The sequence below is a fragment of the Microcaecilia unicolor genome, chromosome 4 (assembly GCF_901765095.1).
Source record: "Microcaecilia unicolor chromosome 4, aMicUni1.1, whole genome shotgun sequence".
Classification (NCBI taxonomy): Eukaryota; Metazoa; Chordata; class Amphibia; order Gymnophiona; family Siphonopidae; genus Microcaecilia; species Microcaecilia unicolor.
In genome coordinates, this window is record NC_044034.1 from 201942784 (window position 1) to 201957434 (window position 14651).

The window sequence follows — 14651 nt, forward strand, 5'->3', positions numbered from 1 at the left end:
GCACATGGAAGGAGCTGATAAGACAAATGTATAGTAATATGTATATATAAGCCTGTCTGATTATAATCTAACTACAAACTGTGAGTAAACAGATGTTTTGTTACTTCAACTTTAAAGTGACTCAGCAGTGAATTATTCAGGGGTGAATGAGAGAGAGATGAAGAAAGAAATTAACATTTCTAAAGCTGAAGCTGTGTGTACTAAAATCTGCTAATTATTTACTACAAATAATCCAACAAAAGGGTTATGGGCCCAGAGTCCAGGAATTGAAAAAGAAGAGAAATATTACCAGGCAGAAAAAAAGGCCACATTTTTCTCTTAAGTTTTAAAGGAAAGATTCAGTCTGTCTCTCTCTCTCCCCCCACACAGCAGACAGAAGGCTAAGAAAATGGCTGAGGGAAGAAATTCACCATTGTTCTATTCTCTCAAGGTGCCTAGATTAACTGAGTTTAATTATCGGCAGTGGGAACTAAGATTCATATGTCTCCTTCGAGCAAAAAGATTAGATATATGCTTAGACCAAGACAGAACAGCTGAAAATATGGCTGAATGGGACAGTGCAAACTATTATGTGAAGTGCATGCTTTTGGAAGCTCTCTCAGAGAAACAAGCCATATTAGTGGAGGGAAAAGATACACCAAAGGACATTTTATATAAACTGAGAACTATGTATGCAACTACATATGCAAAGCAGCAACCAATTTGGTTGGCAGAGTTGAATGAAACCAAATTAAGGGATAAAAGTAAATGTAATGATCACATTATGCATCTTATGTCTTCATTTCAAAAGCTAGAACTTTCAGGAATTCCCATGTGTGATGCATTGAAAAGAGCATTTCTTTTTACCTCACTATCAAAGAAGTTTGATGTTTTTAGGTCTGTAAATGAGGCCATTGAGGGGCAATCTTTTGAACAGACAACATCAAAACTAAGGCAGGAATGCATAATAAATGATTCTGAGGAGATGTGTTCTCAAAGTCAGTCAGAGAGAAATGAAACAAATTTCTTGGCAAAGAACAGAGGAAGGCGGAGCTATGGGAAAACTCCACCCAAGGGCAAGCTGATTTGCTACTCATGTGGAAAGGAGGGACATGTATCTAAATGGTGTAAGGAAACACAAAACACTCCCTCTAGCTCACCTAAGCCAATGGAACTAAAGAATTTTCAAACCAGGAAATGTATGAAGGACAAAGATAAACACAAGGGTTTTCTAATGACAGAAAAATCTTTGACTATGGTAAATAATAATTCAAATGAAAGTACTTGGATTTTGGATTCGGGGAGCACATGCCATTTAACCAATTGTAAGAATTTCTTTCAGGAAATGTGTCCAGAGGAAGGTATTCTTAAAACTGCAAACGCAGGGACTGCTAAGATCCAAGCAAAAGGTATTGGATTCTTAAAATGCAAAGTGTCTAATGAAGTTAAAGAAATTCCTGTAAGTGATGTCTTGTATATTCCCCAAGCAGTTTGCAATATGCTTAGTGTATCTACATTAGATAAGAAGGGATTTGTGATTCATTTTGAAAACAGTAAGTGCACAATCTCTAAAAATGATGAAGTGTATGCTGAAGCTTTTATGCATAATGATGTTTATAAACTGAGCATTTCAGGTGAAGCCTCACATATGGCGCAAGTAAGGAAGAATGATGGTAAATGTAGTCTGGAAATCTGGCATCGCCGCCTGGGACATCGTGATTCTAAGGTGATCCAGGATCTTTACAGTAAGCAACTGGCCACCGGCATTCAGATAAGTGCAGATGCTGGTAAAATGGAGAAATGCATAGACTGTGTTACTCAAAAAGGTGTGAGACCCTCATTCCTGCATACACAGGAAATAGGAGTAATAAAGTGCTGGACTTAATACACAGTGACTTATGTGGACCGTTTAATATCCCATCATTGGGAAATAACAGATTTGTGCTAATATTCTTGGATGATTTCTCTAGATATTGTGTGGCCTATTTGCTGAAAGAGAAAAGTCAAGTCACAGACATGCTGAAGAAATACGTAGCCATGGTGAGCAATAAATTTGAAAGAAAACCAAAGGTTCTTCAGACCGACAATGGTGGTGAGTTCACTTCACAAAGCATGCGCACATTTCTAGAACAAGAAGGCATTCAACATATCACAACAGTAGCTTATACACCAGAGCAAAATTCTGTTGCAGAGAGAAAATTTAGGTCACTTGTGGAAATGACCAGATGTATGCTGTCAGATAGCAATCTCCCTAAAAGACTATGGGGGGAAGCCATTCTCACAGCAGTGTACCTACAAAACAGAATGCCAACTAATGGCGCTGAGCGCACACCACATGAGACATGGCATGGTAGGAAGCCAAACCTGTCACACATAAGAACATTTGGAAGTACAGCATATGCTCATATACCAAAGCAAAGAAGGCATAAGCTGGATTCCACAACAGAAAGGGGCATTTTAGTTGGCTATGCTCCAGGACACAAAGGATATAGAATTTTGAATCTGAAAACTGGCATTGTTGGCATAAGACATGTTACATATTTTGATGAAAACAAAAGGGTTGATAAAGGCTGGATTATCCCAGATGAGCCTTATCATCCAGAATATGAAACTAGAACCATAATAGACATGCCAGTGTATATAAATGCCATACCAAGGCAGATGTCTGAAAGCAACTCACCTGTATCTAACGAGGAACAGACAGAGGAAGCAGACACAGAAAGGATCATTGAAGAAGACAGTACAGTTGGAGAAGGGGAATCAATTGGAGAAGGACTCTCAGATTTAGAGGATGCGGAAAGGTCAGACCAACCTGTTGTCAGACGCTCATCCAGGGAAAACAAAGGTGTTCCACCCCCAAGACTGTCTTACTTAACAAAGTCAGCAGAAGCTCAAGAGCCCTTAACATGGGATGAGATTGAGAAAATGCCAGCAGAAGAAGCTGCTGAATGGCATAAAGCTGCACAAGAAGAAATTGATGCATTGGATAAAAATAATACTTGGATTCTTACAAAATTACCTCCTGGCAAGAAAGCTATAGGATGCAAATGGGTATTCAAGTTAAAAAGGAATGCACAAGGAAAAGTGGAAAGGTATAAAGCCAGATTAGTGGCAAAGGGATATCTTCAAAAATATGGAGAAGATTTTGATGAAGTGTTTGCACCTGTAGTGAAACACACGACAATAAGAACACTTCTGAGCATTGCAGTCTCAAAAGGCATGCAAGTCAAACACATTGATGTGAAAACAGCGTTTCTTCACGGAGAAATAACTGAAGACTTGTACATGGAACAGCCAACAGGTTTCATAAATACAAAACAAAGACAGCTAGTGTGTAAATTAAACAAAGGTCTTTATGGATTAAAGCAAAGTGCAAAATGTTGGAATGATAAATTGCATGAAATATTGACAAATTTAGGATTTAAGCAAGGTGAAGCAGATAAATGCTTGTACACTAGGTGCACAAATGGACAATATGCATACATTTTAGCTTTTGTTGATGATCTGCTCATTGCAAGCAAAAGTGAGCAAGAGTACAAGGACATTGTAAAGTGTTTAAACCAGAATGTTGAGATAAAAGAACTTGGTAATGTGTCATACTATCTTGGTATAGAAATTGAGAAACAAAATGATGGTTCTTATCTTCTAAGCCAGAAGCAGAAAATAAATGAGCTTATTGAAAGTTTAGGTATGCAAGATGCCCAAGTTGTAAGCACTCCCATGATCACTGATTTTCTGAAGGATGAAACAGTAAGAGAACCTTTACCAGATAACATCCAATATAGATCAGCCATAGGTAAGCTTTTATATCTAGCTACCACATACAGGGCTGATATAGCAAATGCAGTAGGAATTTTGAGCAGAAGGGTCAGCTCACCTACCAAATCAGATTGGACTGCAGTTAAAAGGATGGTAAGGTATTTAAAAGGTACCATTGATTGTAAATTAAAGATTTCAGCCAATAGTAATCCAAAACTAATATGTTACTGTGATTCAGATTGGGCAGGGGATCATTCTGATTATAAATCCACAAGTGGATATGTGTTTATGTATGGAAATGTACACATTTCATGGGCCAGTCATAAACAAAGTATTGTGAGTTTGTCTTCTACAGAAGCTGAATACGTGGCCGTATCGGAAGCGTGCAGAGAACTGATGTGGATTGAAAAACTTTTGCTGGATTTTGGAATAGCTGAAAAGAGATCAATCCAGATAATGGAAGATAATCAGAGCTGCATCCGACTGTCACAGAATGACAAGGTTCAGTCACGCACCAAGCACATCGCAACGAAATACCACAACGTGCGAGAGTTGGCAAAAGAAGGGGTCATCAGTCTACACTATTGTCACACCAGTGAGATGACAGCTGACATCATGACCAAACCGTTACCCAGAGAACATTTTGTGAATTTGCGTATAAAGCTTGGACTTTGTATGAATAAATAATTGCATGACAGTTATGCATGAGAAGGGGTTTGTTGGAATGTAATTGTATTTTACATGCATTGCCTGTCACCTATTATTTCTCTGTGATTACTCTGTGACCTCTGATGTGAATTACTTAGAGAGGTCACACAGCTATGCAACTTCCTGTGGGGGTCAGACACAGTAGATGCAGCAGATGCAGCACATGGAGCACATGGAGCTCATGATCTCTCCTAACCTGAGAGGATCTATGGTGGTGTGAGCATCCATTACCATCTAAGCACATGGAAGGAGCTGATAAGACAAATGTATAGTAATATGTATATATAAGCCTGTCTGATTATAATCTAACTACAAACTGTGAGTAAACAGATGTTTTGTTACTTCAACTTTAAAGTGACTCAGCAGTGAATTATTCAGGGGTGAATGAGAGAGAGATGAAGAAAGAAATTAACATTTCTAAAGCTGAAGCTGTGTGTACTAAAATCTGCTAATTATTTACTACAAATAATCCAACAGAAATATGGGCGTCTTTCTCTTTCAAAAATAAGCTGGATAGTCTACCTGTCCCACCCACAGTTTCTTTAGCTTTTCGTGCTCTTCAGCAGACAATCTGGTCTCTTGAAGACAAGCTATATCTGCATTAAGTCGCTTTAAATCTGTTAGGACCTTCTTTCGTTTTCTTGGAGAGGAGATCCCCCCCACATTCCAAGTTATAAGTTTATACGAGACAGACCCTTCTGAATATATGATCTCTCCACAATGTAATGTAATCAGGTTCTATGGGTATGGGAGCCCAGCCCCTCCCCCACACCCGGTTGTCTTCTTTATCTCTGCTCATAGTTGACAAGACCAGTTGCTTATTTTGCCCTCTGACAGTGTTATTATATGGCTTACAAGGTTCCCCTATAACCATTCTATATCCAACCCCCCCAACCATTCCCTCCTAACCCCCCTGCCCCAAACATGTCATAGAACTTGGCGATGATTTTGCTTTCATGGCAAGGATTCACCCTAATGCAAAGGGTCCCCTCTCCCTTTAAGGTAACTACACATGCATGCATACACATACTCATACATATACCTATGTACACGCACATATATCCTTTTTTCCCCCCCTAAAACATAACAACATGAGAAAATGTGTAAACTAGTATGTTCCCCTCACGCTCACTGTCCCAAATTAGTGCAGCATAACCACTCTTGTTCGTTACCACCTCTTGTCCTCTTCGCAGCTGGATTCACTCAGGACACACTATTGGGTTCAATCTGTTGTTTGTTAATGAATTCCATCGCTGCCTTTTCTGAGTCGAAGTTGGTCCACGTGCCTCCAAAGTGAATCTTTAAAGTTGCAGGATAGGCCAGTGTGAATTGAATCTTTTTCTCCACCAACTTCGAGCACACCAGATGGAAGCGTCGTCTTTTTTCCTGGACACCCGCCGGATAATCAGGAAAAATCAAGATCTGTGCGCCATTATAGCGTAATGAGTCTCTCTTGGATCTGTATCCTTGCATAATTTCTTCCTTGTGTATGTAATTATGAATTTTCACGATTACAACTCGTGGTTTCGAGTTCTCGTTTTGAAGTCTACCCAGGCGGTGCGCCCGTTCAATACAGAAGGCCCCACGGCTATCCGAGAGCACGAACTCCTGTTGCAGCCATGTTTCAAGGAGGGCCCCCAGATTCCTTTCTGGAGCAGATTCAGGGATCCCAACTATTCGTATGTTTGAACGGCGGGCTCTGCTCTCCAGATCTTCGAGTTTTTCACCTTGGGTTCTTACTTTCTCCTCTAGTTCTTTAAGCGCCGGCATGCTTTTATTCCATGAATCTTCGGCATCCGACATGCGTTTCTCGAGTTCTGTTGTCCGCCTCACTGTCTCCGATATGCGCGCCTCCATCAGTCCCAACTGACCCGCAAGAGACTCAAATCTTGGTTCCAAGGCTGCCTCGACCGTTTTTGTTATTTGTGCGAGCTGTTTTTTGGAAAACTCTGGCTGCGCCTCGCTCACCGGATCCGCCATCTTGGATTCGACCGCGGCCGATGGCGTTTTGCCTTTATCGCCTTTTACACTTCTTTTCGCGGCTCCGGCAGGCATCGGAACCAAATAAGCTTCCATACACTTTCCGGATCACGTTCACCGTCTCAGGTTAGCTCAGGAGGGGATTGAAAACAGTCTGCACTGCAATTATGGAGAGGGAACCCCGAAGCACAGCCTAGACACTGCTGTTGCTCTCAGTGCATCACGTGATCCTCCTCCACTCCAACTTATTTAGTTCAGTTTTTGCAGCATCACTCCTCCAGAATCCTGCAAGCATGGACCCTAAATTTTGGTTAGGTGTCATCATTGTGTGATGACTGACTCCCAGAGGCTCTGTACATCGCCTACAGAACATCCCTAGCCCTGACTGGCACAGGAAGAAGATCTGAGCTGGGAAATTAAACTTAGATACCTCGGTGTGGCATCACATGACCTTTTTCAAGAATTCAGGTTAGGTCACATGCTAACCTGTGCTTAATCTTGAGCATAAGACTCCCTCAATGAGTCATGACGGGTTGACACGTGCTTGTGAACATTCATGTTGTTTTTATTACTGGTGTGATAAGACATCACAACCTACAAAAAATCAACTAAGTCAAGAACTTATGTTGCTTTCGTTTTTGCTTTCTGATCTCTTTTGACCTGTTTAGTCCTAACTGTTATAATGCCTCTGTATCGCTCCATGGTGCGACCTCACCTTGAGTATTGCATTCAATTCTGGATGCCATATCTCAAAAAAATATATAGCAGAATTAGAAAAGGTTAAAAAAAAGAGTGACCATAATGATAAAGGGGATGGAATTCCTTCCATATGAGGAAAGGCTAAAGAAGTTAGGGCTCTTCAGCTTGTAAAAGAGACATCTGAGGAGAGATATGATTGAGGTCTACAAAATCCTGAGTGGTGTAGAATGGGTAAAAGTGAATAGATTTTTCACTCTTTCAAAAAGTATATAGACCAGGGGACACTCAATGAAATTAAATGGAAATACTTTAAAAACAAATATTCTTATGTTCTGTTTTTCTCTTTTCTTGACCTATTTATTTTACTCCAGCCTTCATCAGTTCCACTTATTCCTGCACACCCAACTATAGATTCCAGACCCACCACCTTTCCTATATTTGCTAGCTGCTGGAACCACCTGATTAATCATCATAAATTAATCCCTTCTTGCTATACACTACCCAAATTCATACTGCCCCATTTGAAAACTGAGGTGCTTCTTCATGACTTAAATGTTTATGACCACACCAATTAATTCAAACTCCAGACTGCCCAAAATACCGCAGTTAGACTCATATTCGGAAAGGCGAAGTATGAGAGCGCCAAACCCCTCAGAGAAAAATTACATTGGCTTCCACTAAAAGATCGAATTGCATTCAAGGTTTGCACCTTAACCCATATAATCATCCATGGAGAAGCTCCATCACACATGTCAGACCTAATTGACTTACCTGCACGAAACATCAAAAGTGCATCACGTACCTTCTTAAACCTCCACTACTCCAATTGTAGAGGACTCAAATACAAATCACTACACGCATCTACCTTCACAAACTTCTGCACAAAATCATGGAATATACTACCGAATGCTATAAAAACAACGCATGACTTGACAACCTTCCGGAAGTTATTGAAGACGCACCTGTTCGAAGAGATTTACAATAAAAATCCTCCTTAATGACTTGATTCCATTCTACATCTAAACCAACTAATACTGATCCCTTCTAATTTGATTATGTTATTCACATTATCACTATTGGTCATTATATCTAACCTGTTTTATTTTGTGTTATGTAAATAATTCTACTGACCTATCTACCTAATTTCTTACACAGTAATATGTTAAATTAGACCATACCTCTTACTCTGTTTATGATTATACCTTTTGCAACATAGTGTAAGTCACATTGAGCCTGCAAATAGGTGGGAAAATGTGGGGTACAAATGCAGGAAATAAATAAATAAATAAATAAATTCTCACTCCAGTTGCAGTTATTTCCACTACATCCACCAACAAGCTCATAATTCACACTGTGCCAGATATAGTGAAGGAGCTTCTTTATTTTGTGCCTATGGGCAGTGGTGGCCCTACTATTAGGCCACGTGAGGCCGGGATCTCAGGTGGCACTCTCCAAGGAGCAGCATTTTCCCCTTCCCTCCTCAACCCTCTTCCCCATGTTTACCTTTTTTCTTTTCTAAAAGGCGGCAGTGGCAACGATTCCCTTGGGCACTGACCTCTTCTTCCTACTGCAGCCCACCTTAATAACTTCCCGTTTCCTCAGAGGTAGGATGCAGTAGAGTGAAGAGGCCGGTGCCGCAGCACTGTGGCAGGGCAGCCTATGGAAATTGCTGCCGCTGCTGCCTTTTAGAAAAGAAAAAAGTAAGGTAGACATGGGAAGGGGGGAGGCGACATGGTCCTTGTCAGTTTTCTACATTTACATGTGTCCTCAGCTGTCAGAGTATAGAAAGTCCCTCTCCTGCCCAAGACTGCTATGAAATACAAGTACTTATTGAAGGACTGGATCCAAGTACTGGATCAAAGGGGCTTCTGAGGTCATAAAACAAATCTCAGATTCATTTTGTGTCCAAATGCTGGTGTGGAATTCTTACAGAGTACAATTTTCAAAGCCATTTTTGCACACCCATTGTAGACATGTGTTCTGAGAGGTGCTCCTGAGAGTGAAAAATAGTGAGCAGATTGCATTTTCAGCTCTAGATGTGTTATTTTCTATGGAATAAACACATGCCCATAAAGCTTATTAGACAAGCCAGCCTCCTTATCTGGTGAGCCTGCTTGTTCCATACCACCCATTTCGATGTCTGTTCCTCTAATACACATCTTTTGACTATTCCATCTCATGACTTTTCATTTGCAAACTACCCATAATCCCCCAAATTCTATATAGTGTGACCTAAGTTGTATGTACACATCTGGTCATATTCTGTTTTGTGTGCGTAACTTAATTGGCTTTACAAGCCAGTCAGTTCCAATAATTGCTACATAACAAGCAATTATTGCCACTAATTGGCTTTAATTTGAATTTATGCCCACAATTTTCTAAATGTATTCTATAAAGTGATGTGTGTAAATTCTAGGACGCAGATCTGAAAAGCGGACATGACTTAGGCATCGGCATTTATACCAGGTTTTAGTTGACAAAAATGGCTGTGACTAAATATAGTCGCGGAAAATGGGCACTTGGCCTATTCTATAAAGTACACCTAAATTTATGCGTATTCTATAAACCGCGCCTAACTTTAGGCATAGTTTATAGAATAAGCCTAGGTGGATTTTTAATGACAATTTTTTAGTTGCTATAAATAGAATCTATCCCAATATGGCTTTTTCCTGCTTTGCATCTAAATTATAGAATCAGTTGCCCTTACATTTGTGCTCAGATACTTCCCTAATTTGCTTTGAATCTGGCCTTAAGACCTAGTTTCCTCCATTATTGTATGATCTGAGAAATGGCACCATCTTTGTTATAATTTTGTAGTCTACTTATCTCTTTGCAATTGTACGTAATCAGTTTTGTAACCTGTCTAGATATTGCTTGTGTTAGTACGGTATAACTAAATTTCAATAAATAGAAATAGAAAATGCAAGTGAAATATCTTCATGTATTTTGTACATGTGACGTGTTTCAAAGTGAAAATAAGGGTGCATTTAATTTATTTAGAAACCTCTTCTTGGACATGCCATTCAAGATAGTAAAACAATAAACCATACACATATTAACCAAATAAAATAAAAACTTTTCAATCTTCAAATTTTTGCTTTGTAACTGTGCAGGCATTTTGAAAACGGATGCCATTAAAAAAGATCACTTGGGAACTTAACCAGTCTATAATGACTGGATTCTGCATTTGCTTTTTGAATGCAGGGCACAAAGGTAGCACTAGCTAAGGGGCCCTTTTACTAAGCTGTACTAAAAAGTGGCCTGTGGTATGAGTAGCGCAGGGTTTTCCCGCACACTGAGGCCACTTTTAGGACAGTTATAAAATGTCCATATTTCCTATTTCCCCCATTAATGGCTATATGCTAATTTCCCATTAGAGTAGGAGCCCTTACCAACACCTATTTTCTAGCCAGTAAGGACTCCAGTGTTAATCGCTTAGCATGTGGCAATGTAGTTGCACCTAACTGAATAGCACTGGGCATACCTACCTCTGCCTCCAAGCGTTAAAAAATAAAAAGCATTTTTTAGCGTGTGCCAATCCAAAACACTACCGTGGGGCTTCTTGCCCTGTGGTAAATACGTGATAGTGCTTACCACAACTTAGTAAAAGGGCCCATAAGTTTTTTGAAATTCTCTCTTTCATATTTCAGGATGCTGAAGTCAACATTTGAAGCAGGCCGTACGGTACTTGCTGTTGACTTTATGGTTTTTACGCTTAGACTGATACATATTTTTGCCATCCACAAACAACTCGGGCCAAAGATCATCATTGTGGAAAGAATGGTAAGTGGAAAGTCTATAAGAATTAATAATTTTATAAAATTATTATTAATATCATAAATTATATTGAGTTCATCTTAAAGACTGTCAAGATGCTTTGGTTCCATGTCTGTCCCTGTTCAGCCCATGAATAATTCCTGCTCATATCATCAGCCAAAGATGCTTTCTGTTGATGCCATTTCCAAAGACCACAGAACTTGAGCATCATGGCTCATATTCAGGAAACAGATATTTAGAAAGCTACAGTAATTTTTTTTTTAATTTGCTGTCAGGTGTCAGCATGACATTTTTATCATTCAATCATTTTTATTGATGTCAGCAACCGTACCTTATGCTTGGAACAGTTACAATCTATCAAAGCCAGAGTCAAAGTAATTTGAATAACAGCAATAACATAACATCAGCCATCAAATACAAATTTTCTTTTAATTTCCCCCCTCCTTCCACAAACAGTTGTCCTACCCCCCTACAGTAATTTTATTTAGAATACTGAGGAAATGTGGTCCATGCATCTCATACTCACAAATGTTTATGTTTATGAGATTCTTAATATTCCAACTTTCTCCATATATTTATTGTATTTGATATACCACCAATCGCAATATGGCAACTAGAGTGGAGGAGTGGCCTAGTGGTTAGAGTACTGGTCTTGCAATCTAGAAGTGGCCGGTTCAAATCCCACTGTTGCTCCTTGTGATCTTGGGCAAGTCACTTAATCCTCCATTGCCTCAGGTACAAACTTAGGTTGTAAACCCTCCTGCGACAGAGAAATATCCAGCATACCTGAATGTAATTCACCTTGAGCTACTACTGAAAAGGGTGTTAGCAAAATCTAAATAAATAAATAGGCAAGGGATTTGCCTGAGAGTTTGAATTGTCACTGGTCCCTGAGGAAGATGTTTGACTTTTCAAGGCCCTCAGACAAAATGGGCCAGAGTACTTAAAGAATAAGTTAGCCCTCTACACACCTTTGAGACCTCCAAGATCCTCTCAAAGCAGGGGCGTAGCCAGACCTCACGGTGGGAGGGGGCCAGGGCACATTTTGGTCTGCTGCCCCGCCACCACCACCCCCCTGCCACCTCGCCACTCCCCACCCACTGCTGCAGCAAATACATTGGCTGGCAGGGTTCCCCAACCCCCACCAGCTGAAGCGTTGTCCAGCACTGGTCTCCGGTGCTGCCGCATTGCTTGCCCTGCTCTGTCTTCCCCTCATGTCCAGCACATTCCTTTTAGTGAAACTGAGCATGCTCAATTTCACTAAAAGGAGTGTACAGGATGTAAGCAAAACCAGGGGCCCATAGGAAATTTGGAGGACCCAGGCCCCCGTGGCCCCACATAGCTGCACCACTGTCTCAAAGATCATCACTATCTGTCCCCTCATCAAAAGAAATTGTACGATGTGATACCCACCAGCGAGCCTTCTCAGGCGTAGCCCCCACGCTCTGAAATGTATTCCCAGAGGGTTATGTCTACCTCTACTTCAGGATGCAGGTAAAAGCCTGGCTCTTCTCCCAAGCCTTTAATACATAGGGTGACTGACTATACACTCATTCTGCATCTGGACTAGCTTGCCACACATGCTAACTTAGACCAGTTCCTTATGTCTTGATTAACTGTACAAAGAACTTACCTTTAGTTTAGCCACCCACCCATTTATTTATCCAAACTGACTGTACCACGCATCTTGTCCACAACTATATTTCTGCATTTGGCCCCTCAGCTATATCTCTCTATATAAAACGCACCTCCAACGTTCTAATGAAGCCTCTGTTAGCCAACATTCTAAAGTGAAGGGGGTGAGATCGCATTGTGTCTGCCCCGCCCACGCGTCAAACGTGATGACGTCGAGGGCGGAGCAATGACACTCAACCAATCGCAACGCTCGGCAGCGAAGCGTCAGGGAAGGAGGCGGCGCTCTCGACGTCTAGCCTTCCCTTCGCTGTGTTCCGCCTTCTTCTGACGTCAAGGATGACGTCAAAAGAAGGCGGAACACAGCGAAGGGAAACCTAGACGTCGGGAGCGCCGCCTCCTTCCCTGACGCTTCGCTGCCGGAACCCGGCACGGAGGTAAATTTAAAAACAAGAAAAAAAAAACCAAAACAACCATGTTGGGGGGAGAGAAGAGGGTGGCCACTAAAGAACAACAATGGGAGCGGCAGGGCAGGGGAGAAACGACAGCATGGATGCGAAGGGGGGGGGGGGGGAAGAAGAGGGCGGCCCAGGCTGGGACATGGGAGAGAGAGGAGCATGGATGCAAGGGGGGTCATGAAAGGGAGACAGGGGACTTGCTGCAAAAGGATGAATGGAGGCGGCAGGGGACAGAGAAGCATGGATGGGCATGGATTGGGATGGCAGGGCTCAGGAAGAGAGGGCAATTGCTGGAAAGGGATGAATGGAGGGGCAGGGGACAGAGGAGCATGGATGGCCATGGATTGGGAGGGCAGGACTCAGGGAGAGAGGGAAATTGCTGGATAGGGATGAATAGAGGGGACAGATGGGCATGGATGGAAATGGATTGCAGGGCAGGCCTCAGGGAGAGAGGGCAATTGCTGGATAGGGATGAATGGAGGGGCCAGGTGACAGAGGAGCATGGATTGGAAGGGCAGGACTCAGGGAGAGGGGAATTGCTGGATAGGGATGAATGGAGGAGACAGATGGCCATGGATGGATATGGATTGCAGGACAGGCCTCAGGCAGAGAGGGGAAATGCTGGATACGGAAAAATGGAGGGGCCAGGTGACAGATGAGCATGGATGGGCATGGATTGGAAGGGCAGGACTCAGGGAGAAGGGAATTGCTGGATAGGGATGAATGGAGGGGACAGATGGGCATGGATGGATATGGATTGCAGAGCAGGCCTCAGGCAGAGAGGGGAAATGCTGGATAGGGAAAAATGGAGGGGCCAGGTGACAGAGGAGCATGGATGGGCATGGATTGGAAGGGCAGGACTCAGGGAGAGGGGAATTGCTGGATAGGGATGAATGGAGGGGACAGATGGGCATGGATGGATATGGATTGCAGAGCAGGCCTCAGGCAGAGAGGGGAAATGCTGGATAGGGAAAAATGGAGGGGCCAGGTGACAGATGAGCATGGATGGGCATGGATTGGAAGGGCAGGACTCAGGGAGAGGGGAATTGCTGGATAGGGATGAATGGAGGGGACAGATGGGCATGGATGGATATGGATTGCAGGGCAGGCCTCAGGCAGAGAGGGAAAATGCTGGATAGGGATGAATGGAGGGGGCAGGGGACAGAGGAGCATGGATGGGCACACACACACACTCTCTATCACACTGTGTCTCACATACACACTTGCACACACTCTCATTCTCACACACACACTCTCTCACAAACACACTCTCTCTCTCACACACTCACACTTTCACTCTGACTCTCAAACAGTCACTCTCACATACACTCTCCCAAACATACACACTCCGAGGAAAACCTTGCTAGCGCCCGTTTCATTTGTGTCAGAAACGGGCCTTTTTTACTAGTATAAGTACATAAGTAATGCCATGCTGGGAAAAGACCAAAGGTCCATCGAGCCCAGCATCCTGTCCCCGACAGTGGCCAATCCAGGGCAAGGGTACCTGGCAAGCTAACCAAACGTACAAACATTTTATACGTGTTATTTCCGAAATTGTGGATTTTTCCCAAGTCCATTTAGTAGTGGTCTATGGACTTGTCCTTTAGGAAACCGTCCAACCCCTTTTTAAACTCTGCCAAGCTAACCGCCTTCAGTATG

At 42.2% G+C, this 14651-nt stretch overlaps 1 protein-coding gene across 1 annotated transcript in view; it reads left to right on the forward strand.

Annotated features, from left to right (window-relative positions):
• TRPM5 (transient receptor potential cation channel subfamily M member 5) overlaps positions 1–14651 on the forward strand; it is a 267814-nt gene that overhangs the window by 149990 nt on the left and 103173 nt on the right. The window contains exon 17 of the mRNA XM_030201129.1: positions 10776–10908. Within this exon, the coding sequence (XP_030056989.1) occupies positions 10776–10908 (133 nt within the window). The remainder of the gene's footprint in view (positions 1–10775; positions 10909–14651) is intronic.